The 25945-nt window shown below is 46.7% G+C and overlaps 3 protein-coding genes across 3 annotated transcripts in view; all 3 read right to left on the bottom strand.

Annotated features, from left to right (window-relative positions):
- LOC146754013 (putative COBW domain-containing protein 7) overlaps positions 1 to 773 on the bottom strand; it is a 51451-nt gene extending 50678 nt beyond the window's left edge. Inside the window, exon 1 of the mRNA XM_085530082.1 lies at positions 513 to 773. Coding sequence (XP_085386208.1) covers positions 513 to 773 — 261 coding nt within the window. The remainder of the gene's footprint in view (positions 1 to 512) is intronic.
- Positions 774 to 8137: 7364 nt separating this feature from the next.
- LOC146754012 (uncharacterized) lies at positions 8138 to 13186 on the bottom strand. The gene is made up of 7 exons (XM_085530081.1): positions 13153 to 13186; positions 12253 to 12409; positions 10635 to 10644; positions 10439 to 10494; positions 10155 to 10308; positions 9971 to 10031; positions 8138 to 9744 (listed from the first exon to the last, which is right to left on the bottom strand). The coding sequence occupies exons 1-7, from the start codon at positions 13184 to 13186 to the stop codon at positions 8330 to 8332; spliced, it is 1887 nt and encodes a 628-aa protein (XP_085386207.1). The 3' UTR covers positions 8138 to 8329.
- LOC146754011 (zinc-regulated GTPase metalloprotein activator 1-like) lies at positions 13062 to 22319 on the bottom strand. Its single transcript, XM_085530079.1, has 8 exons — positions 22059 to 22319; positions 20480 to 20562; positions 19387 to 19431; positions 18784 to 18840; positions 17437 to 17488; positions 16494 to 16562; positions 14713 to 16391; positions 13062 to 14108 (listed from the first exon to the last, which is right to left on the bottom strand). Exons 1-7 carry the CDS (start codon positions 22317 to 22319, stop codon positions 16173 to 16175), a joined length of 786 nt encoding a protein of 261 aa, XP_085386205.1. The 3' UTR covers positions 13062 to 14108; positions 14713 to 16172.
- Positions 22320 to 25945: the final 3626 nt, after the last annotated feature.

Raw genomic sequence — 25945 nt, 5'->3', positions numbered from 1 at the left:
CGATCCAGTATGTAGTAGTCCAATCCTCTAACCTCTCCTCCCCGTAGCTGCCATTGCAGTCATTCAATTACCTGACTTACAACCTTAAGTCACTTGTTACCACACTGGTGTCAGAGATATGTTCTTACTCCTCCTGCTGCTAGTAATACGGATCAATGACAGTCTTGAAGACAAAATTCTCCCTCTACTTTAATAGCAATGCAAAAATCTATTTGAAATACAACCAAGATTCTTGAGTGAAATGATAGAACCTAGAACAAAACTATTGTCGTGAACCTGCTTTAGCAGGATTGGACTTGATGATCCCCAGTTGTCCATTCCAACCCCCACAGTTCTGAGATTCCATGAATCTCAGAATATCAAGTCACATACGACTCTGAGACAGGCACCTCCTTTCTAAATAAAACTCTTAAAGTTTAAAAGGAACATTGGTGCTGATATATGTGAACCATGAACAGGGCTCAGCTGCTTTATCTCCAGGCATTTTCTGGCCATGTGCATGGAGAGCTTACCCCGTTGGCCGCGGCCATCTGGACGACGATCTCGATGGCCGTCTTGCTCAAGTAGCGGCCGTCGCTGCCCACCACCATGGTGCAGCCCTGGCGGTCGCGGAGATCGACGGAGGAGAGCAGGCTCTGCACGAAGCTGGGCAGGTAGTTGCGCTGGCTCTCCAAGAGCCCCGTGGGGCGCCGCAGCCCCCCGCCGCCCGTCGGCCGCTGGTCCTCGTAGGGCGTCGTCTGCACCGTCAGCACCGGGATGGGGTTCCTCTCCATAGCGATGCCCGGTGCCGCCCGCCCGGCCGCGGCTCCACTGCGGAGCGGCGGCCTCACACAGGCTCCCGGTCGGAGCCAACGGCGGGGCGAAGAGAGGCGGTTCCGTCCGCCTCAGCGGCGCGGGCTCGGGCTCCCTGACGGCCGGCCCCCGCGGGACGGAGGCGGGTCGGCTCGCCCCTCGGAGGCCCGGGGGGCGGTGGGAGAGCGGCGCAGCGGGGGTGCCTGGGAGGGCGCGGGGTCGCGCCGCCCCTTCCCCGTTCGGCGGAGCCCCGCCGGCGCCGCGCTGCGCGCAGGGACGCGCGGGACTTCCCAGAGCCGTGCCGTCTGCAGGATGCCCACTGCTCCCAAGGCTGATCCCAGGGAGCCCTCCTGCTGGAGGGGACACCTCCCTCTAGACCAGCTTGCTCAAAGCCTGCTCACGCTTCTTTTCATGCAGTCTAGGCTACTGGTGGCCTTCTGGGCTGCAAGCACGCATTGACAGCTCATATTGAATCTTACCTCAACCCACAGCCCCACAGCCCTCTCCTCAGGGCTGCTCTCAAGCCATTTCTCTGCCCAACATGTATCTGTACTCAACGCAGGGGCAGGAAAAAAAGGTTCAGACAAGCTTAAGAGTGATGACTTCAGGGATGCCGCATCTGTTTTTCCCAGTGCTTTCTCTTCATCAAAGGTATGTTATGACACAGCCTTCTTTATCTTCCATCACCCTTTCCCAGGAGTGCTGCAGGCCATGTTTCCTGCACACTGGTACTTGGGCACAATGCAGCCTTCCACGTTTAACATTCATAGCTTTCCTTTTTCTTTTTTCTTTTTTCTTTTTTTTTCTTTTTTTTTTTTTCTGCTGCCTTTTTGCACTGTCTTATCAGAGCTTGTGTACTCAACAGCCATCAAGAAAACTATCTTTTAATGTGGCAAAGATGAGTTATCAGGTTGGACAGTTCTTCAAAACACATAAATTGCTCCCGGTACCTACAGAGCTAAACAGAGGAGCAGCACAGCACGCGTGGTCTATAACAGAAGTGAGGATTTCATACACCAGCATCCATCTGCAGCATCCCTGGGAATCATATTTTTGAATAGTTTCATTTTTGTTGTATAAGTAAAATTGACGGATCCGCCAACTAACCTGACTTATCCCAGGACCTCAACTGTCTGGGGGAGAGACACAAACATGGACGCCATGATGTCTTCTCTCAATTTATTGTTGCGTCACACTCCTTATATACCATCCTAAATCCCACACAGACGTGTACACCCACTAGGCAAAACCCGATGCACGCAAAAGAACCTATACACACACCTACCTAAACCCCCCGCCCACTAACTCTTAACCTACAGGCCCAACTCAGCTATTCTAGAACAGTCCATCTACTCAGAACAATTGTATGCACTCATAAATCCTTACAACAACAACTTAGTACCCCAACATAAAATCCATGCAATTTCTTGCATGGATTTAAATGGGATTGTTTATTTATTCGTTTGTTGAAGCTCTTTATTTTTGTTGAAGCTCTTTATTTATTTATTTTTCTTGTCTTGGAAATGTGTCCAGCTGTAATGAGAAAATGCTGCTTTCACGTTCTTCAAATACTGAAGTGTTCTTTTCACTTAGCTCATTGAATACACCCTTCCTTCACTGATGGTGGGGGCAGAAAGCACAAGTTTAGCTCCTAACGTACCTTGGATGTCGTCATCCCATGTTGCAGTGGTGTCAGTAAAATCCTTCAAGAAAAAGCTGAAGACAAAATTCTCTTTGTTTTAAAGAAAAAAACATTTGGAAAGGAAGAGAAAAATATCACCATGAATGTAAAAAGATCCATCACTAAAAGTACGCAGGCTTCTCCTTCCTTGCCTTTACTACTGCAAAGAAGCATGAAGTCAAGATCAGCTTAGGAATTTCCGAGGAGAAAAGAACGTTATTGCAGAACAAAGCATGTAGAGGCAATAAAATAAATGCTACCACTAGACGGTAGCAAATACTAATTTATTGTATTCTGATAACAGAATATTTGACCATTAAAACAAACAAACTAACAAAAACAAACAGTGAAATCCTGTGAGAAGGGAACAAATGAGATAACTGCCTGACTGGAATAAAAGTCTGTTCTCTCTGGAGACAATAACAGAATTTCCCATTGAGGATAATTCACTTAGTAGGCTCCAAATTCTAATTTCCTGGTCAAGTACCTGGCTTGTATAATAGTTTTAATGTTTGTCTTCTAAGGTGCTAAGCTTTCACAGAATTATAGAATCACAGAAACCTCAGAGTTGGAAGGGACCTCTGATGGCCATCTGGTCTGACTCTCCCACAATGAACAGGAAACTTCAGGGCTTATTCCACGGAACTGGAGTATGAACCTTTCAGTGATCCATACTGCACATGATGTTGTGATGTGGAATATTGACAGCAACATTACAAAACCATGACACAAGGGCACATTGCCAGGTGTCTTTTGGCAGGGCTGCACTGAATCCTTTCATCCCACAGGTGGTATTGGTATTGGGTTTGCCTCTGCTCAGGTGCAACATCTTGTACTTGGATTTATAGAATCTCATAAAGTTACTTGTGCCCATTGCTCAGCACTGTCTAGGTCCCTCCAGATGGCATCCCGTCCATCTGGAATGTCAACTGCACCCCACAGCTTGGTGCCATCCACAAGCTTGCTAAGGGTGCACTCAACCCCACTGTCAGTATCATTACTGAAGATATTAAAGGTAATCAGCCCCAGCACCAACCCCTGGCAGACACCAATCATCACCAAACTCCATCCAGACACTGAGCCACTGACCAGCTCTCTCTGGACCCAATCCTACATCCAACTCTTCATTTGTAGAAAAGTTCACCAATCAAATTTATATCTTCCCAATGTGGAGAAAAGGATGTTGTGAATTACTGTGCCAAAGGCCTTACAGAATCACAGAATCACAGAATAACCCAGGTTAGAAGAGACCTCAAGGATCATGTAGTTCCAGTCCCCTGCCTAGCAGGGCCACCAAACATACACATTTACTAGATCAGGTTGCCCAGGTCCCCGTCCAACCTGGCCTTGAACACCTCCAAGGACGGGGCATCCACAACCTCCCTGGGCAGCCTGTTCCAGGGCCTAACCACTCTCCTACTGAAGAACTTCCCCCTAACATCCAACCTAAATCTTCCCTCTTTTAACTTAAAACCATTTCCCCATGTCCTGCTATTGTTAGCCCTTTAGAAGCGTTTACTCCCCTCCTGGGTGTAGGTTCCCTTCAGGTATTGAAAGGCTGCAATGAGGTCACCCCGCAACCTTCTCTTCTCTAGGCTAAACAAACCCAACTCCCTCAGCCTGTCCTCATAAGGGAGGTGCTCCATCCCCCTGATCATCTTTGTGGCCCTCCTCTGGACCCTTTCCAAAATCTCTATGTCCTTACAGAAGTCAAGATAGATAGGCATGGGTGACTCTTCCCTTGTCTATTGATGCAATGATGCAGATGGGGCCTCACAGGAGGGAGACAATCACTTCCCTTCCCCTGCTGGCCACCCCTTTTCTAATTCAGCCCAGGATATGCTTGGCCTTCCAGGCTGCCTAAGAGATAAGTGGGAGTGACCAGAAGCTGCATCAGCAGTGCAAGAACCCTATTCTTTCCATATGCACGGTGTGGCCAGTGCAAGGGAGCTCTTTGGTGGCTGCCTGTGCTGGGAGGATAACGGACACTATTCAGCAGCCTTGGTTATCCCTGCTTCATGCTGCTTTCCCCATCCCCATCCACACAGACCAGGCTGGGATGACTCCTGGATCACAGGCCAAGGTGACCAAAGGACTTGCCCTGCATCACCTCAATGTGCCAGCCTGCAGAAGGAGCTGACGGCCTGTTCCTGGTGCACGGCCACAGGGGAGGAGAAGCTCCAGCCAACTTGCCGGGGCTTATCCTTGTCATGAATTAGACCAAATCCGCTTCCAAAGCATAAATAATTTATTTAATTTGAGTAAGCTATCAAGCAGTACCACAGCGCTGGCCGGCCCGGGGAGCCAACAGCCCCCCACCATCTGGCCACTTGCTTTTATAGTCATTTCTTCCGAGTGGCCGGGCTCTCGTGCTTCTGCGACTGCGCCGTCTCTGTTACCAGGCTTTACTCTTTCTTGTTGCTGGGGGCTGTTGTTTCCCGCCGCCCCTTTCCCTGCGGCCAGGTGGCTCCGCTCCCAGTCCGGAGTCCGTCCAATCCGGGGCGGGGGGGGCGAAGCGGCGTAAACAGGAGCGGCGAGCTGGCAATGTGCATGGAGAGCTTCCCAAAAGTCTTCTGACCGAACGGCAGCTTTGGGATGACGGCAAGCGCTTTGCTGACGCACTGGCTCCTGGATTTGATGTCAGTCACACAAAAGCCTGCACAGTCTGTCTGACAGCTGGCATTCTTTAGCTTCCGGGTGTTGCCAGGGCCAGGAAGCGCTATGGTACTGCAGATGTCCAGTGCAGCTTTGGACCTCAGCTGAAGTGCAGCAGTGACATGACAGGCTGTCCCGCTCCACCAGCTCCTCCAGATCCTTCGAGGCTGCCTGCAAGAAGTCAGGGCCCATCACAGGCCTGCGCCCCGGCAGCTCCGACAGCACCTGCTGGTGATGGGTACCAGGGCGTGCTCTATGCACTGCATCTGGGTGTCCCTGTCCGGCCCCACCTGGCACAGGAACACCAGGATCACGCTCCTCAGCCGGTTGACCTTCCACCAGCGCAGCTCCCCGTTGCAACGTATCTGCTGCTCAAATGCTCTTGCTCCTTGTCTGCTGCGTGTCTTGGAGGCAAAGCAATCTCTGCAGCAGACAAGGAGCAAAGCAATCTCCGCAGCAGACAAGTTTGCACACAGGCAAAGCAATCTGGGGGCAGCACTGCTTCTGGGGATGCTCCTGTGGGACGTGAAAAACAATAAGAAAACCTTCTACAGGTACATTGGCCAGAAGAGACAAGCCAAAACGGGCGTACCTACTTTGGTAAATTTAAAAGGAGAACTGGCTTCAACAGATGAAGAGAAAGCTGAGGTGCTGAATGAGTTCTTCACCTCGGTCTTCACCGGTGGCCAGGATTCTAGTCTTGTTCACGTCCCTAAGCCCTGCATCCCCAAACCTCTATGTGAGGACCAAGGAGGTAAATCCCTCCCCACTGTAAGGGAGGAGCAACTCCTAGAGTGCCTCCTTAGACTGAATGAGTACAAGTCTATGGGGCCAGATGGCGTGCATCCAAGGGTCCTGAAGGAGCTGGCTGAGGTGGTTGCCGAGCTGCTCTCCATCATATTTGAGAAGTCATGGCTGTCAGGTGAGGTCCCGGACAATTGGAGGAAGGGTCACGTCACTCCCATATACAAGAAGGGGAGCAGGGAGGACCCGGGAAACTACAGGCCGGTGAGTCTCACCTCTGTGCCTGGGAAGATTTTGGAACAGATCCTCCTGGACAACGTGCTCGATCACATAAAGAATGAGCATGTGATCCGAGATAGCCAGCACGGCTTCACCAGGGGAAGGTCATGCTTAACTAATCTTGTGGCCTTCTATGATGGAGTGACAGCGTTGGTGGACGAAGGGAAGGCGACTGATGTCATTTACCTGGACCTGAGCAAGGCCTTTGACATGGTCCCCCACCACATCCTTATCTCCAAATTGGAGGAAAATGGGTTTGATGGGTAGACAACTCAATGGATAAGCAATTGGTTGAAAAACCGCAGACAGAGGTTGGTGGTCAATGGCTCTAAGACTAGGTGGAGGCCGGTAACGAGCGGTGTCCCTCAAGGGTCTGTCTTGGGACCGGTGCTCTTTAACCTGTCTTAAAGACCGGTGTCTTTATTAATGACATTGATGAGGGAATTGAGTGCACCCTCAGCAAGTTTGCTAACAACACCAAGCTGAGTGGTGCGGTCGATACGGTAGAAGGAAGGGATGCCATCCAGAGGGACCTCGACAGGCTGGAAAGCTGGGCTCGGGTGAACCCAATGAGGTTCAACACAGCAAAGTGCAAGGTTTTGCACTTGGGCCGGAAGAACCCCAGGCACCTGTACAGGCTGGGAGGAGTGGACACAGAAAGCAGCTAGGCAGAGAAGGACCTGGGGGTCCTGATGGACGGAAGACTCAATATGGGCCAGCAGTGCACTCTGGCAGTCCGGAAAGAAAATGGAATCCTGGGCTCCATCAGGGGAGGGGTGGTCAGCAGGGATAGGGAGGTGATTGTCCCTCTCTACTCGGCTCTTGTGAGCCCCCATCCGGAGTACTGTGTCCAGGTGTGGAGCCCACAGTACAAAAAAAGACATGGAGATTTTGGAATGGGTCCAGAGGAGGGCCGCGAAGATGATCAGGGGGCTGGAGCACCTCCCCTATGAGGACAGGCTGAGGGAGTTGGGTTTGTTCAGCCTGGAGAAGAGAAGGTTGCGGGGTGACCTCATTGCAGCCTTTCAATACCTGAAGAGAACTTACTCCCGGGAGGGGAGTAAACGCTTCTAAAGGGCTGACAATAGCAGGACACGGGGAAATGGTTTAAAGTTAAAAGAGGGAAGATTTAGGTTGGATGTTAGGGGGAAGTTCTTCAGTAGGAGAGTGGTTAGGCCCTGGAACAGGCTGCCCAGGGAGGTTGTGGATGCCCCGTCCTTGGAGGTGTTCAAGACCAGGTTGGATGGGCCCCTGGGCAACCTGATCTAGTAAATGTGTATGTTTGGTGGCCCTGCTAGGCAGGGGGGCTGGAACTACATGATCCTAGAGGTCCCTTCCAACCCGGGTCATTCTGTGATTCTGTGATTCTGTTATCCCAGCTTCATGCTGCTTTCCCCATCCCCATCCCCACAGACTAGGCTGGGATGACTCCTGGATCACAGGCCAAGGTGACCAAAGGACTAACCATGCAGCACGTCAATGTGCCAGCCTGCAGAAGGAGCTGACGGCCTGTTCCTGGTGCTGTGGGAGCCTGCAGTCCCCTTGCAGTGTCAGGACTTGGTGCTGTGCCTCCAGATGGGTCACAGAGCCCCAAGCTGCACCCAGGGCACGGCCACAGGGGAGGAGAAGCTCCAGCCAACTTGCCGGGGCTTCTCCTTGTCATGAATTAGACCAGTCCGGGGCGGGGGGGAGGGGGGGAAGCGGCGTAAACAGGAGCGGTGCAAGCAGGAGCCGCAGGGGCGCTTACAAAACCCGGCAGCCCGCTCGACCCCGCTCCCGCACAGCGCCCCTCAGCAACATCCACCTTCCCAAACATTCACAAACTTTCTACAACCAACACAACGAACGAACATTTACAAACTTTTTACAATCCTCATCTGCACGTCCTCCTGTGCAACAGCACAGCTTCCATCCTGAGCCCATCTCCCCCCTCAATCCCCAGGAGGGCCCCCGTAGAGAAAGCTCTTAGGCACTTACTTTAGAAAAATAGAAAAATTTATTTATAGATAAAAAAATACATATTTAGAAATAGATAAAGAGACACACTTATTTATCTAGAAAAGAAAAAAAAAAAAGTCTTTTTTGCAGAAGGTGCATTGTCCTCCTTCGACTTGTCGCTAAGGTGAATGAGCTTAGAAGCAATGTCCTGTGGCTTTTCATTCGTCACGCACGCCTTCCCTAAAACCAAGGTACTATTTGCTCGGGCCACAGTGCAGGGCAGTATCGGAACACTAGTCTGGCAGTTGGAAAGCCAGGGCCTTTCACTTTGGCGTTCCGCTTGCTTTTGCCTCTGCTAGGGGACTTCTTCGACTGGGCCCGCTGCTTTTGTCCTTTGGGGCCTACCTCAGCCCAAGATGCCACGGATGTTGCAGACACATACGAGCTGGTAGATTCTTCCTCCTGGGACACTGCAGGCTTCGATGGACTGCCTGAGATAAGGAGGTTCTCACAGCGCTTCAACTTCAGGGAGCGGATGTGCAGCTCCAGGGTCTCGCGCTTCTCATTCAGGAATCGAGACCGACAGATGGGGAAGTATCCGTTAACCAGCTGGGATTTTGATGCCATGGTGCCAGCTGGGCGGGTGCGGGACATCCAACGCTGCCGCCACATGGACTTCCGCACTAACTCAGGTAAGCAGCGAAGCTTTATCTCCAGGCATTTTCTGGCCACGTGCATGGAGAGCTTCCCAAAGGTCTTCGGACCGAGCTGCAGCTTTGAGATGACAGCATGCGCTTTGCTGACGCACTGGCTCCTGGATTTGATGTCAGTCACGCAAAAGCCTGCACAGTCTGTCTGACAGCTGGCATCCTTTATCTTTGATGTGTTGTCTGAGCCAGGAAGCGCTACGGTAGCTGTGGGATGCTCTTGCTCCTTGTCTGCTGCGTGGCTCGGAGGCAAAGCAATCTCTGCCGACTCCTGGGGGCAGCACTGCTTCTGGGGATGCTGCTGTGCCTGAGCCTGGCCCTGGCTGTGAGTCTGAGCCTTCTGCTGGATGGTCTTCCTGGCTTGACCCACGTCCCAGGGCAACAGAATATAGGGGGCGCATGGCATCAGTATGGGGAAATCTCCTGGGCTGGGTACACCACGGTCACTCTTCTGTTTCTTCTTGAGAACGCTGCCTGCAGTGCATTTGCCCTTGGCCTGGGTCTGCCCTGGCTTGATGGGCTTGGGCAGGACATGGCTGCATTGTCTTTCCCGTGCCAGCTGATGGGAGATCAAGAGCAATTTGGGCAGGGCGGCCATGCGCACTTCCAGGCTTTTCCGGGCCATATGGACCGTGAGGGCTCTGTAGGTATCAGCGCACCACAGGCATCCAGTGGGGCAGACTGGCAACAGCTTTGCCTGTGCTCTGCTGGCTACTTTCAAGGAGTCGATGTTGCCTTTTCCAGTGCAGCTTTGGATCTCAGCTGAAGTGCAGCAGTGACATGGCAGGCTGTTCCGCTCCACCAGCTCCTCCAGATCCTTCCAGGCTGCCTGCAGGAAGTCAGGGCCCAGCACAGGCCTGAGCTCAGGCAGCTCCGACAGCAGCAGCTGCTGGAGCTCCTGGTCAGCCTTACTGCAGCGGCTCCATGGCTTGCAGTGTTTCTTGGCACCTGTAAAACAGGGAAGGTCACTGAGCCACAGGGCAACAGGAGCTCCAGAGATGCTCTGAGCCAGGCACATCCTTTTTAAATTAAACTATTAAAATTTAGAAGGAACATTGGTGCTGATACATGTGAACGATGAACAGGGCTTAGCTGCTCCCAGAGGCTCAGCCCAGCCTGGAGATGGATGCTCCTGGGCAGGCCTGGGGCATGGGCTGGCCCTCACAGGACCTACCTGGCTTCAGTGCTGCTGCTCGCTGCCACCATTTCCTCAACCGCAAGCGTCGTCTGCCGGCCTGCGGACACACGGACATGGCTCCTGAGTCATGCTCCTGGGTGGTCTCGAAAAACTGCTCCCGACTCCCCCAGCCCCAAATCCCCCAGATGCAAGTCATCCCCACCCTCAAAATATCCCCTACCTGCAGGTTTCGGGCTACAGTGAGCAGGATAACTCCGGCCACAAGAAACATGAGGCCGTAGAGAAGGGCAAGGGTTATAAGGACAACGAGAGAGCTGCTGTCAACCATCGCTAAACGCTGGTCACGACCGCAATGGCAGAGGCGGGTCACCTCTCTGAACTCACAGCTTGAGCACGCTGACACCACAATGCTGCCCACCCGCCCTCGGAATTGTGACACGCTGCGGGGCGGAGCCTGAGCATGGGTTCTCTGCCTCCTCGTGCCCACCCCATGCCTGCACTCACCTCGTGCTGGCTGCCATCCTGTTACCAGGACTGCTCTCGGCTTGGGGAAGTATCAGCTGTGGAAGCACAACACACAGAAGTTGTGAAGCATGACCAGAAAAGAAACTGCCTGTAGCCAGTTAATGAGAGAAAGCTTGTGTGCTCGAACACCACATGCTCACTGTATGCTAAGCAATCAGTGGTAGAAGGGCTTTACAGCTTTATTGCTGCAACCAATCAGAGGAATTATGGTTATGAGAATTACTCTTTTTCCAATAAAGTGTCTCTGCTATTCAATCCTGGAGTGGCTGAGTCCGTTTCTCCCAGTAAACAGTGACACCAATGTGATATCGGGACCAGCACAGCGACGCAGAGAGAGACCTCAGCAGGAGCGGGTCAGCTGGACTGACCTGGGATAAAGAAATCGCTGGTCATTGGAGTGGTGAACACAACCGAGGGCAGGATGGGGTAGAGCACATTTGCTGAAGAACAGGCAATTAGCGGACCCCTCCTGCATATCCTCACTAAGAGAGAGGTTAAGCATTGTGCTGCAAGGGTCTGCTGGCTGATGGCATCGTTCAAAGCCAATGGATTGTTTGCTACAGCTGGCAATACTGTAGCCAGAATATACTACCACAATATAACAACGGGCTGCAGATGCAATTTGGAAAGCTATAGGACAAGGAGGCTGGGATGCATCTCCTTGGGACTCATAGACTTGTGGATGTTCAGATTCCTCAGGTGCTCATGAACCTCATCTTTGCTTACAGTGAGGATGTAGATTCCGAAACCCCCTCCTACCAAACCCAAAGTTTGAGGGCTGTGTGGTGAGCAGTTATCAGAGAAGAGCGAGGCAAAAAAAGTTGCTGAGTTCCTCATCCTTCTCCTCGTCTGTTGTACAGGCCTGCGTGTGTCACTGACAAGGGGGTTACGCCCTCCTGGATTTTCTTTTTCTGGTTGAGGTACATGTAGAAGAGTTACGTGTTCTTTATGGCATCCCTTGTGAAGTTCAATTCAAGCAGGGTTTTGGCTTTCCTGAGCCTATCAACAGGCTCTGACTGATCAGGTGGCCTATAGTAGACACCGCTCACAAGGCTCCCTTTCCTGCCTTGGTCTCTTAACTGTCACCCATATGACTTCTTTAGGGACAGCTCTTCACATTCTGTTCTTTCCTGTGTAGGTAGCAATGCCCACTCCTTCCTTCCTCACCTGTGCCTTCTGAACAGCTTGTAGCCACCAATAGGCACACTCCTAACTTGCGGAATAAAACTCTATAATCCAGAGATGGGTTATAAAGCAGGTATGTTTATTCCAGCGCCGGGTGCAAGGGGGATAGCTCCACCAAACTTGCACCCCGAACTGTAAAATCGTGACACAGATATAGGTACATCTAATACAGAGTCAATGATTTCTTGGAATTCTAATACATAGTCAATAGTTCTTGGAATTCTGATACATATTCAATAGTTCTTTAGCATGCAGACCCCCTCTTGTTCTTATCTGGGGGATGCAACTCCTCTTCTGGTATTTACAGTATCTATTCTCCTCCTTGCCTGATGTCGTCCAGTGAGGTCTCACTCCTTATCTGCATCCTCCCTGCTCTCCCAGGCCCCCCGTTTCTTTTACTTGTTACCTTTAAGTTTCCTTTACTTATTTCTATAATCTACCTTTAAGTTTCCCTTCCTTGTTTCTGTAAACTACCTTTAACTATCCCCCTCCTAGCCCCCCTTTCTTCCGAATTCCAGTAGAGCATCTGTTTCCTGCTTCACTGTTCACTCCAGTCAAGATAATCATCCCACCAGGTTTTGGTGACAGCAACTATATTGTGGTTTTACAGGAGCACAGTAGCTTCCAGCTCCTCCAGTTTGTTTCCCAAGCTGTGTGCACTGGTGTAGAAGCTCTTCAGCTGGGTAGCTGGTCTTCTCACTTCCTTAAAGGATAACTCCTTAATTCCTTTTAGGTATTTCCCGTGATTTTCCCCATTGGCTTCTCCTGTTGCCCCAGCACAGAATCACGGAATCACAGAATCACCAGGACTGGAAAAGACCCATGGGATCGCCCAGTCCAACCATCCACCCATCACCAACAGTTCTCACTAAACCACGTCCCTCAGTACAACTTCTCCCAGGTCTAATTCCTGAAAACTCAGCATGACAGGAGATAAGATCCAGAGGTACTGTGTTTATTCTGGGGTTTAAGGAGACCTGTAAAAAAAACAGTAAGTAAAGAGCAGTGGAGGAAACGGTGCTTTGGAAAGGTGATTTCATGTAGGAGATGTTGGGGAGGGTGCAGAGGTCATCAGATCACTGTGATTTGCCTCCGGAACAGCATCTCTGCTTCCTGCAGGGGAAAACGTGCAAATTTGTCACTGAGACAGGTGCCAAGCACATACCCAGCACACAGCGCTGCTCAAGCACTTTGGTTTTGCAGAGGCTGCTCTTCGTAGATGTCGCGGAGTTCTCTCTAGAGCTCACTCCGTGACAGCGGGAACAAACCCGGGCAGGGAAGGAACAAAAGTACCTCCCCTCTCTAACTGCACGGTGCGGTGGCCAGGCCTGGCCCGGCTACGTGCGCTCGGAGGGAGGGGAAGGGAAGGGAGATTGCCATTGGATCTAGGAAGGAAAAATGAAAAAAAAGAACGATGTGAGAATGAACGGCAGTTTAATGAACCCAATGACACTAAACAACGACGAGAGAGTTTCAACAAGGAGAAAAAAACAAATTCCCAATCTCACCGCGAGCTGTGGGAAGCGAGAAGCTTCCAACCATGCCGCCTCCTCTCAGAGAATTGGGCGAAACCCCGTCCTCTCCCTCCATCCCCATTTAAGGCACCGAAAAGAAAAGCAAAGAGTGGAGGGAAGGGGGTCTGGACCATGCTCTCAGCCCAGGATTTCAATTCTGGGGTGCTCCTGTGTGGAGCAGGGTGTCAGTCCCTTCCAGTGCAGGATATTCTGTGATTCTTTGATTCTTAACAGTAACATTATCATGAAGTCGTTCTTTTCACCTTGCATTAGTTCCTGGTTTGTGGAAGCTTCTCCAAGCTACCTAATACTTATGACACGATGAATCAGTTCACCTCTGCTGGTGTCCTGGTTTCAGCTGGACAGAGCTGATTTTCTTCCCAGTGTCTGGTACGATGCTGTTTTGGCTTAAGGAGAAAAACAATGTTGGTAGCACACCGGTATGTCACCTGTTGCTGAGCAGCACCTCGGACTGTCCTGCCAGCAAGGGGCTGCTGCTGACACAAAGAGCTAGAACGGGACAGAACCAGAACCACATCTTTACTACCACACATACTGTAATTCATGGCCTCTTTTCACATACAAAAGTAACAGGTCTTTTTGCCTACTGGTACTTCTGCAAAGCGAAATGAATTCACCGGCATAAATTAAGCCTAATTCAAGATGCTAGAATTTTTTTGTGTTTAATCTAGACCATAAGAGCCAACCTTTCAACAGTAGGTGAGCTGGGATTCTTAGCAGGGCTCAGGAGTTTAACTGTGCAGTAGACTGGAAGCAGAAAAAGGTACTACTACAACATGGTGTGTCATTCAGTCCTTCTTATCACAAAAACTTGCAGATTTAAGCACAAGACTTCATCCTGTTTATAGTCCAGTGTCAACTGTTCTCATGCTTCTCTGTCACAGTTCCTATGAACACTTCTTTGATAATCTCTTTATTCAGGTTCCTACCTGCAAAGAGAAAAAAGTTTAGCTAATTGTATTGTAGAGCATATTACAAAAATCCGTTCCTGCAAGCAGAAGCCTGTAAGGTTTCTCACCAGAGAAGATACTTACTCTACCAATGAGTTAAAATAGTACTTTATCAAAACTAAGCTGCAGGAAACCACATTAATTTTATTTACAAAAACAGATTTCAAGAAATACGCAACTCAGCATTTTAAGATTTTCCGAAACTAACCTGACTTTGTACGCATTAATGACTTCATCATCTTCACAGTTATTGATTATGTGATCAAATACTCAAAGCATTCCCACGAACGTATTAGCAATTATTTGTTTTTAAAATAATCCCCAGTATGCTTACATAATTTCTGAGTACCTGGTATTTTATTTTATTCAACTACAAAGGACAGCACAGCTGCTCTCAGCTGCTTTAAGAAAGTGCAGGGGGGTTTCATGGACAGAGCATGCACTGAAGGTTACACAGAACATCATAACTGCAGTTACTCTGACTAGTACGGGGTGGCTGCTTCTCACTGAACAGGTTAACTGGACTGCTGCTGAAAGAAAAAGCTCCTTAAAGTTACAGAAAAAGGCACAAAGTTACTCATACCAATTAAAACGAGTCTATTGGTTCTTTTTTCATCTTCATTCCATTCTGTTGCAGTCTCTTCCAGATCATACAGCTCATGGACACCTTGGACTATCTCTTGATGAGATTTGCCTTGAATAGATACGAGTCCCTTACCAGAAAAATAACTGTTAGAGTATATAAACAAACCTTTAAAAACAAAATACGTATAGGGGAAATAAATAAATAAATAAATAAAAAACAACAAAAACTTCACAAGTACACAAAGCAGGGAAAAGCCTCTGACAAATATGCAGAGGTTGATCAAAATAACAATGCAACAGAGTCATCTCTTGTAACAACCATTCTTACAATTAATAATTATACTTTGCTATACTCTGCCTTCAGCTTCTCATTTGGACGGTTACCTGGAATATTTGTGCAAATTTAAATGTCATCTCCTACCATGCCACTTTGATTGTATGTATGATATATGTCTCTATGAAAGCCTCATCACCTGTCCAAGAAGACGTAAAATAGGCAAAAATGTTGAGTCTGTTCCCACTGAGTTCTCAAGCTTAACACTTACACTGTCTTGAAACAGAATCTCTGAATAGCAAAGAAAGAACAAATATCTGTGTGGTGAAATGACTAGCAATGGAATTAACAATGGAATACTTTCAAAACTAAGTCCATTAACTCACATGCCAAACGTTGCACTAAAAGAGTTTTCATCACTTGAAAACTGTCTAAAATATCATGTAAATATTACCTTGATCCCAAAGCTCAGTACAACAGAAGCATTCTTCTAATCAGCAGTACAGCTAATGAGTACAACAGACAGCTTGAAGTGCATCAGCACTGCTGGCTTTATGCTGCTGTTGTTCTACTTGTCAAGAAATAAACCTTTCTTCCAGTGAAGTAGAAATAATTACGTTGCTGCCTGTGACACACATATGTTCTCAGGAAACAAATCACAGCACATTTGATTGTTTTCCTTAGACCTTGTCTAATCATACAGTCGACTTTTTTATCATTTACTTAGCTTTGTGGTTTAAGGAAAATGAAAGTACATCCTCAAGCATCACCAACGTTCACCTCAGAACTATGCAATGAATCGTACACGGGGATGAATACACTTATGTGTAAATCACATCTTTAAAACTGCAGTCTGATGTAATCAAAAAATTTTAGGTGGACCATCACTAGCATTGTGCTGCATTGTTACACTCAATTAAACTTCTGTTTATTATGCCAATAACTGTAATCATGGACAGAAACCTGTAACTACATCCCTAACTAAGGAGCCATCTAGGTGAAATGGATGAGACCTTTCAGAGCAAAGGAGGGGAAAACAACATCACCTCCTTTCACTTATGTCCTGATCATTCATCCTGTCCCACTCATGTTTGGGACTGCAAGTCTCCCCTTTCACTACACAGCAAGTAGTACTGTGGTTTGCTTCTCTGTCAGATACCTTGAGTGGTCTCATTGGCCAGCAGCTATTTAAGTGTCTCTACATGGATCAATGACAAACTGATGTTCTCTCTTTTGTCTGCTCTTTGACCTGTATGTGGCTGACAATACACTGCATTTTCTTTCCATTTAAAAAGAGGGAAAGCACAAAACAAAGAGGTTGGAAGTTTCAGGCAAACCTTCAGTCTTATGACATCCATGGTACATCCAGTCCTATCTTTCACATTCTTTTCCCACAGAAGATTCTACAAAGAGGAAAAATGTTTTCACAAACAGAACAGCGTAAGATGATTTTCTACAAAAGGACACAGTGATTTCGCACTTGACTGCGATGTATTCATATTTACCTGTATAAAGAGATTAAGGTTTTCTTCCTTAATACTTCCTAGGACTTCAAGTTTTACTGTCACTATGTCCTGTAAAAGGAAAGACACACAAGACAGACAAGATAGACGCTTAAAAGCAGCATTTAGCACAGAACTGCTTATACTTTAAAGGAGTGACAGGCCAGACCCTTTCCCCTTCAATTATTTATTAAAAATCAAAACCACAAAACAGACAAAATACTGTATTTTCTCTCTAAATAAAACACAATCACCAAGATAAAAATGCAATTTAAACTGTAATATGCAAGGATTGTTTTATTGCACAGAGCAAGAGAGAAGATTCTACCCTGACATAAATAAAAGCTAGCTTACATATCTGGAAAAACAAAGCATTTCACATTCCTAACCTTCTAGCACACGTGCGATTATAGGATTTATATCAAATTTATAGGAAAACCTAATTCACTGTTACAGGTTGATCTGTTGATTTTCTGTGTGAAAACAAAGGGAAGCACTCACAGAATGTGTCTCTCTAACACCTTAATTCATACAAAGTTGTGAACAGAAACTCCCCAGTATCTACAAACACTGACATCATTTCGACCTACGGGATAAATATCAGGTGTAAGTATAGGGCTCAATTCTCAAATCTCAATTGCTCAATAAGGGCAAATATTGAAAAGAATAGTATTACTTGTCTGTTGTAGTAATGCTCTCCATGTACAAGAACACAGTTTCCAACAAGAGAACTCTTAAGCCATATTTGAAAGCAGAACTCAGTATATACATTTACTATCTATCTCTATCAAAGTACATGGCATTCAGTGTAATATTCCAGAGATCTTAAACATACGATTCTCTACCTGAAACCTTCTGAAAAAATAAGATGATTAGTATGCCATGGTTGCAGTTATCCTGAACTATCTTCTAACAGCGAGACTGAAGCAGTGCTTGCTGTAATTACCTTGTCGAGATGTGCATCTGTTGTCTTCATACTCTCGAATTTTTTCTGCAAGCTGTAAACAAGCAGATGTTGCATTTGCACTGGATGGATGCAGTGTCATTATCTCAAACAAGATCTACACAAACTCTTCAGTACTGCAGACCAAAACTAAAGTGCTGTTATCAAAGTAATTTTCAACTGTTAATTCAGCTTTAATCTCAGAATAGTTATGTTTAATTATGTTTGTTTGATCTTTCAAATGATCTGTGATAGGAAGTCTGCCATAGCTTAACTGCTGGAATTCCACTGTCAATTCTCTAATTTGACTATAGTAATGTACAGAACAATTACGGATTTCCTTTCTAGATTAGGAAAAAAATTCTGACCTATGAGTGATAAAGCAAGGAGTGACCTATTGGATGGTCATTTCTGGTTGGATTAAAGCTGTCCTTGGGCCAAGAGAGTCTGTTATGGTTAGAAACGCTTTGTTCTAACTCAGCTGTCAGTGTCTTACAAGAAAGACTTAGGAGACCCATTTTCACAACAAGGCTAGGAGTACGACCTACTAACTTTTAACCATCATAGAGTAAGTCGCCATGGACTTCTATCTACATTTTACACTCTTACATCTTTATAAAACAAAAAAGTAACTTCTGACATCTGTGGGATGATTTGTTGGGCATCACTTTTTGAAACTATGTTAGGAAGTAAAAAAGGAACAAAGCCATTGCTTCTAAGAGTAAAATGTGCAGTATAAAATGAAGTGAAATACTATACACCACTTTCTACTTAACTCATTCCCAAAGCTAATTCCCACTGCACACTGTGCAGTGTTTGCTAATTTAAAGCTGAGCCTCTTAGTCATAAAAGAACCAGAGGACATAACGGATCCGGGAACACGCTGAACAACATTTCCAAGGCTTAGGTTGTTGTGGAACTCAGAGTTTCCTGTGAAAACTAAGGTCTCCAGTTCATCACAATGTAAAGCAAGAAAAAAATTAAATCCTCTGAGTTTTAAGAGAACCAGAAAAAAGCACTGAGATCTTATTGATTAGTAGTAGTACTAATGGACAACTTAAAGCCTCAACAAGGGAAACGGGGGGAAAACGCCAAACAATCATGGGTGCTTTGGCTCTCATTTCATTTTACAAACCCTACAATACAAACCCTTGCTGCATGTATCTCAAGTGGAAAAACATCCTCTTTCTATTTCTTCTTACTCTTACTGAGAATTGTAAACCAGTGTCTGAACTAGAACATGGAACAGAAATTCAGATGCAGACGCTGCCTAAATGTAAATGTACCTACTTCATGCGTGTATCTATGCAATGAGCATTACTTTTAATAAAAGTGAACTTACTGTCATACCTGATTCCAGATAGACTGTCAAAAGCATGCAGGTCCAGCACATTGGAAAGATCAACTCTGCACAGATAGGGAGAGAAAGAAAGGTTTGTATTTTCACTGCATGTAAGAATTATGTGTACTGAAGCTTCGATTACTCATTTTTAAACATATAAATAATTGTCCATGTTTGTTGTTTTTTTTTCCTGATCTCTTATTCCAATGCAAAGCACCAGAAGCTAGCCCTATTTTCAGATGTCAGCAGTCAGTGCTACCTACCATGGAGTAAAGCAGCTTTCAGCTGTACAGTAATATGGGAGCATAAAAAGAGAATTTTAGTGAATACAGTTAAAAAATAAATTAATACTAAACAAACAACCAACCAAACAAAAAAAACCACACAAGAATCTGTTTTCTGAAAGATGTGATTTGTATTGGATGCCTAAGTGTTATCTAATTCTCTGATGGGAACAATCGTTCTGTACCTCTTTGAACACAAGCACACATTAAAACACAGTACAGGTAGGTATGCATGTGCACAGCCAACAGATCATAATGAAAGCTTTGTAAAAATAATGTCAGTGGGACAGGATTTGGTACTTGTGGTAATACAGGTTAATCTAATACCTCGACCTTTGTGTCTCCAAAATTTCGACAAGTCCATTTATTGACCTAAAACAAATAGAAAAAAGCAAAATGAGGTGCAAACGCAACTCTAATATATCGATTGAACAATTTAACAATGTAGAGCAATACAAGAAACATAACGACATCTCTCACACTGTTACTCAATGTTTTACAGTCCAAGAGGCATCAAGAAAAAGTTTGCTTTTGTGACATTTTATATCCGAACCAAGGTCAAAATTCACAACTTCTGACAATAAAATACTACTACTGAACATAGCATTTGTCTTCTCCCAGTACAAACTGCAAGGTTAAGAATTCTCAAGAGTCTGAACCACAAATAACGTTGCAAAGTATTTCTCAATATTCCATTTTGTCTGTCAGGGTACTGAGAAAGATGGAACACACCTTTGAACACTGGTTTAATTCAGCCCATTGGTTCTTTTACATCCATGACAATTATTCAGATATCTTCCATACCCCTTTATATTTGCTAATAAACATGTATGGACTAGCAGACATTGCCCCCCGTAGTTAACTCAGACAAATGGCAACAGCTGCCCAATAGTATAAGAATGTGAGCACTTAAGACAAAGGTCTATTATAAGGCATTTTTTAGGCCTAATTTAGCCAAGGAAACGGTGTGGAGTTGCACCAGAAGAGGGTCAGGTTGGGTATTAGGAAAAGGTTCTTCACCAGAGGGCGGTAGACATGGAACAGCCCCAAGCAGCCAGAGTTCAAGGAACATTTGGATAAAGCTCTCAGACATAGAATTGGAATTTTGGGTGGTCCTGAGTAGAGCCAGAGGTTGGAGTCAATGGTCCTTGAAGGTTCCTTCCAACTTAAGAGCATTCTTTAATTCTATTCTATAATTCTACACTTCTGAGCAGGTAACATCAAATCTTACTTAGGCAAGCTGATAAGACTGTGGAAGCACAGAAATGCACTGGAAACATCTCCAGAAAGGGGCAGACTCTTTTTCACTGCTTTCTCACTGCTCTTTTTCACTACACGATCTGTTGGAACAATCATGAGATCTAATTTCTAATAACATTTGAGCATGTACAATGTCACGGTTATACCAGAAATTTCATACCTGACAGTTGTTCTGACTTTATTCAATTCTTCCCTTGACACCAAATCCGTTTTATTGACGATTACAAGATCAGCTAATGCAACCTGCGTATGCATTTGGAAAAAGAAAAAAGGAACACCTTGAACAAGCAGTTTTTTGTAAGGCAGAAGCAGTATGTCTCTCATAGCACTGTAAAATTACTAGATTGTTAGTACAGGAAGGCAAACATTAACCAAACCATCAGCCAACTAAAACATCATGGAATGACTACAGTATTAGCTTCTTGAGGTTACTTGTGGCTTGTGCATTTCAGTAGACAAAAGTAGCAGCAGCCAGTGACATGAAAGACAAGCCATGGCCACTGAAATGTTTACAAGCACAGCATGCTGAGGCTTTTTCACTGCTAGCAAAAATGTATAGCTAATGGTGAGGAGACTGTACTGAAAACTGTTTTTGTAGCTGAAAGTTGAGCTTCTTTCAACCTGTTATTTGTACTCTATCTGTTGTAGTTTCCATGGAAAAAAAAGAGGAGGCATTATTTTCAGATCAACCTACTTATTAGAAAATTCATATCTAAGCAGAATGATCAAATGAAGTACAGAGTAAGTTTTGTTTTCCACCTTTGTTTAAAAGCAAGGGAGGGGAAAACCTTAGAAAAGAAAAAGAATCAATTTTGAATGATCTTCCGCACAGTGCAGTCACTGACTATGATTAAAAAAGTGGTTTTGATATCCATACCGAGATGCTTCGTTGACAAGGCCTTCTGGCTTCTCCTCTCTGAAGTGCTAGACAATAATTAAAACAACTGGATTAAGCATGTTTAAAAAATGCTCAAATTAATTTGCATTTAAACTATGCCAAAATCATTTTACACAATGTATGATTTTCATTCATACCGCTTAAGTTACTACATTGTAAGGAACTGTTTTTATGGCCAACTATCAATGAAAAAGCTAGAAATGAAAAACTATTTCTGCACTTACCAATCCTCACTGCTCTGTAGGTCTGTTCTTTCAGTACACTTTACTTAGATGCCTCTGTTACCTGACATTTTATTCTACTTCCAGGCAACTAAATCATCTGTTAATCCGATCCAGTATGTAGTAGTCCAACCCTCTAACCTCTCCTCCCCGTAGCTGCCATTACAGTCATTAAATTACCTGACTTACAACCTTAAGTCACTTGTTACCACACTCGTGTCAGAGTGTGTTCTTACTCCTCCTGCTGCTAGTAATACGGATCAATTACAGTCTCTAAGACAAAGTTCTCCCACAAATTCCATAGCAATGCAAAAATTTATTTGAAATACAACCAAGATTCTTGAGTGAAATGATAGAACCTAGAACAAAACTATTGTCGTGAACCTGCTTTAGCAGGATTGGACTTGATGATCCCCAGTTGTCCATTCCAACCCCCACAGTTCTGAGATTCCATGAATCTCAGAATATCAAGTCACATACGACTCTGAGACAGGCACCTCCTTTCTAAATAAAACTCTTAAAGGTTAAAAGGAACATTGGTGCTGATATATGTGAACCATGAACAGGGCTCAGCTGCTTTATCTCCAGGCATTTTCTGGCCATGTGCATGGAGAGCTTACCCCGTTGGCCGCGGCCATCTGGACGACGATCTCGATGGCCGTCTTGCTCAAGTAGCGGCCGTCGCTGCCCACCACCATGGTGCAGCCCTGGCGGTCGCGGAGATCGACGGAGGAGAGCAGGCTCTGCACGAAGCTGGGCAGGTAGTTGCGCTGGCTCTCCAAGAGCCCCGTGGGGCGCCGCAGCCCCCCGCCGCCCGTCGGCCGCTGGTCCTCGTAGGGCGTCGTCTGCACCGTCAGCACCGGGATGGGGTTCCTCTCCATAGCGATGCCCGGTGCCGCCCGCCCGGCCGCGGCTCCACTGCGGAGCGGCGGCCTCACACAGGCTCCCGGTCGGAGCCAACGGCGGGGCGAAGAGAGGCGGTTCCGTCCGCCTCAGCGGCGCGGGCTCGGGCTCCCTGACGGCCGGCCCCCGCGGGACGGAGGCGGGTCGGCTCGCCCCTCGGAGGCCCGGGGGGCGGTGGGACAGCGGCGCAGCGGGGGTGCCTGGGAGGGCGCGGGGTCGCGCCGCCCCTTCCCCGTTCGGCGGAGCCCCGCCGGCGCCGCGCTGCGCGCAGGGACGCGCGGGACTTCCCAGAGCCGTGCCGTCTGCAGGATGCCCACTGCTCCCAAGGCTGATCCCAGGGAGCCCTCCTGCTGGAGGGGACACCTCCCTCTAGACCAGCTTGCTCAAAGCCTGCTCACGCTTCTTTTCATGCAGTCTAGGCTACTGTTGGCCTTCTGGGCTGCAAGCACGCATTGCCAGCTCATATTGAATCTTACCTCAACCCACAGCCCCACAGCCCTCTCCTCAGGGCTGCTCTCAAGCCATTTCTCTGCCCAACATGTATCTGTACTCAACGCAGGGGCAGGAAAAAAAGGTTCAGACAAGCTTAAGAGTGATGACTTCAGGGATGCCGCATCTGTTTTTCCCAGTGCTTTCTCTTCATCAAAGGTATGTTATGACACAGCCTTCTTTATCTTCCATCACCCTTTCCCAGGAGTGCTGCAGGCCATGTTTCCTGCACACTGGTACTTGGGCACAATGCAGCCTTCCACGTTTAACATTCATAGCTTTCCTTTTTCTTTTTTCTTTTTTCTTTTTTTTTTTTTCTTTTTTTTTTTTCTGCTGCCTTTTTGCACTGTTTATCAGAGCTTGTGTACTCAACAGCCATCAACAAAACTATCTTTTAATGTGGCAAAGATGAGGTATCAGGCTGGACAGTTCTTCAAAACACATAAATTGCTCCCGGTACCTACAGAGCTAAACAGAGGAGCAGCACAGCACGCGTGGTCTATAACAGAAGTGAGGATTTCATACACCAGCATCCATCTGCAGCATCCCTGGGAATCATATTTTTGAATAGTTTCATTTTTGTTGTATAAGTAAAATTGACGGATCCGCCAACTAACCTGACTTATCCCAGGACCTCAACTGTCTGGGGGAGAGACACAAACATGGACGCCATGATGTCTTCTCTCAATTTATTGTTGCGTCACACTCCTTATATACCATCCTAAATCCCACACAGACGTGTACACCCACTAGGCAAAACCCGATGCACGCAAAAGAACCTATACACACACCTACCTAAACCCCCCGCCCACTAACTCTTAACCTACAGGCCCAACTCAGCTATTCTAGAACAGTCCATCTACTCAGAACAATTGTATGCACTCATAAATCCTTACAACAACAACTTAGTACCCCAACATAAAATCCATGCAATTTCTTGGATTTAAATGGGATTGTTTATTTATTCGTTTGTTGAAGCTCTTTATTTTTGTTGAAGCTCTTTATTTATTTATTTTTCTTGTCTTGGAAATGTGTCCAGCTGTACTGAGAAAATGCTGCTTTCACGTTCTTCAAATACTGAAGTGTTCTTTTCACTTAGCTAATTAAATTCACCCTCCTTCACTGATGGTGGTGGCAGAAAGCACAAGTTTAGCTCCTAACGTACCTTGGATGTCGTCATCCCATGTCGCAGTGGTGTCAGTAAAATCCTTCAACAAAAAGCTGAAGACAAAATTCTCTTAGTTTTAAAGAAAAAAACATTTGGAAAGGAAGAGAAAAATATCACCATGAATGTAAAAAGTTCCATCACTAAAAGTACGCAGGCTTCTCCTTCCTTGCCTTTACTACTGCGAAGAAGCATAAAGTCAAGATCAGCTTAGGAATTTCCGAGGAGAAAAGAACGTTATTGCAGAACAAAGCATGTAGAGGCAATAAAATAAATGCTACCACTAGACGGTAGCAAATACTAATTTATTGTATTCTGATAACAGAATATTTGACCATTAAAAAACAAACAAACTAACTAACAAAACCAAACAGTGAAATCCTGTGAGAAGGGAACAAGTGGGATAACTGCCTGCCTGACTGGAATAAAACTCTGTTCTCTCTGGAGACAATAACAGAATTTCTCATTGAGGATAATTCACTTAGTAGGCTCCAAATTCTAATTTCCTGGTCAAGTACTTGGCTTGTCTAATAGTTTGAATGTTTGTCTTCTAAGGTGCTAAGCTTTCACAGAATTATAGAATCACAGAAACCTCAGAGTTGGAAGGGACCTCTGATGGCCATCTGGTCTGACTCTCCCACAACGAACAGGAAAATTCAGGGCTTATTCCACGGAACTGGAGTATGAACCTTTCAATGATCCGTACTGCACATGATGTTATGATGTGGAATATTGATAGCGGCATTACAAAACCATGACACAAGGGGCGCATTGCCAGGTGTTTTTTGGCAGGGCTGTGTGGAGAGTGTTTATGCAGATACGTGCTGCCGAAGCCTGGAGGGCTGCAACGGAACCGACGTGAGTAAATATGGACAGGCAAGCAGCATACGATTTATTTTCCGCTTTTCTTAGGCGGAGACAGTTTAAAGGTATAGACTTAGTAAAGGATCTCCCTGCTTTATTGAGCCATATGGCTTTTTTGCAAATCCCCACTCAGTGCACACCTTAGAGGAGTGGCGGCGGTATGGGGATAAAACTGTGGCAGTTAGTTTTAGACGATGATAAGCCAGCAAAAAAGAGAAGTAAGTTGTGGAAAGCAGTGCATAACGAGTTGTTGATGAGTCAGGCGGAAAAAAGGGCAGCTCAGGAAGCTCAAGCTGCGCAAAAACAGAATCAAGATGATGGGCTGCCATGGGGCACTAGTGTCCCGAACCCCCCTGTTTTTTCCTCCGTTACCTTGCCGGCTGCAGCCTCAGCGCCCTCTGCACCCCCTCGCGAAATGCAGGCTGACCTAGGAACGGAGCCCACGGAGGTCTCCTCTAGCCCTCCCCCTCCGCCGTCCGGAGCTGCCTCGGCGCCGCTCCATGTCTCGGCACCGCCTGTGCCGCAGCCGCAGCCGTCCGGCTGCTCTGAGCTCCCGGTGGCTCCGGAGCCGTCAATTCTGCGCGGGTCGGGTCCGATCTCTGGGGCTGGGTCTGATCTTGCGGGGACTGTCGCAAGGGAAAGACGCGAGTTGTGGTCTATGCTGGCAAGGCACGGGATGGAGGATGGCGATAATGAGTTAGTACAGACAGCAACTGAGAATCTTGCATTCCCTGTTGTTTACACTCCCTTGCCGCAGGGAGGAGTCCAGGCTGAGATTCAATCTCTGGACTGGAAGATGTTCTCACAGTTGCGGGCTACAGTAGGGACATATGGGGTGACTAGTGAACCGGCCAGGCAAATGATAGATGATCTTTTTAGTGCGCATATCCTTCTCCCAGCAGATATTAGAAGCATAACGAAATTGATCTCTACCCCTCATCAGTTAATATTGTTTAATGCTCATTGGCATCAGCAGGCTGTGGCGTCCGCAGCAGTACAGAGAGGACCAGGAGACCCCTTAGCAGGTGTAACAATGGAACAATTGTTGGGTCTTGGGGCATGGACTCGAATAGAGGCTCAGGCGAT

Source organism: Coturnix japonica, chromosome Z, assembly GCF_054131305.1.
Source record: "Coturnix japonica strain WE chromosome Z, WE-NBRP24, whole genome shotgun sequence".
Taxonomy (NCBI): domain Eukaryota; kingdom Metazoa; phylum Chordata; class Aves; order Galliformes; family Phasianidae; genus Coturnix; species Coturnix japonica.
The sequence above is the reverse complement of the archived record's forward strand: the minus strand, read 5'-3'. Positions and strand labels throughout refer to the sequence as shown.

Excerpts from the sequence above, each read along its gene's own strand:
- LOC146754011 (XM_085530079.1), bottom strand. The coding sequence starts at position 22,319 with ATGGAGAGGAACCCCATCCCGGTGCTGACGGTGCAGACGACGCCCTAC. Across the intron at positions 19,432-20,479 it reads AAAGTCAGAACAACTGTCAG|GTCAATAAATGGACTTGTCG; the intron begins GTATGAAATTTC and ends TATTTGTTTTAG. Across the intron at positions 17,489-18,783 it reads GACAGTCTATCTGGAATCAG|CTTGCAGAAAAAATTCGAGA; the intron begins GTATGACAGTAA and ends GCTTGTTTACAG.
- LOC146754012 (XM_085530081.1), bottom strand. The coding sequence starts at position 13,186 with ATGGTTGGAAGCTTCTCGCTTCCCACAGCTCGCG. Across the intron at positions 10,309-10,438 it reads AGGATGGCAGCCAGCACGAG|AGAGGTGACCCGCCTCTGCC; the intron begins GTGAGTGCAGGC and ends CTGTGAGTTCAG. Across the intron at positions 9,745-9,970 it reads AGCAGCAGCACTGAAGCCAG|GTGCCAAGAAACACTGCAAG; the intron begins GTAGGTCCTGTG and ends CCTGTTTTACAG.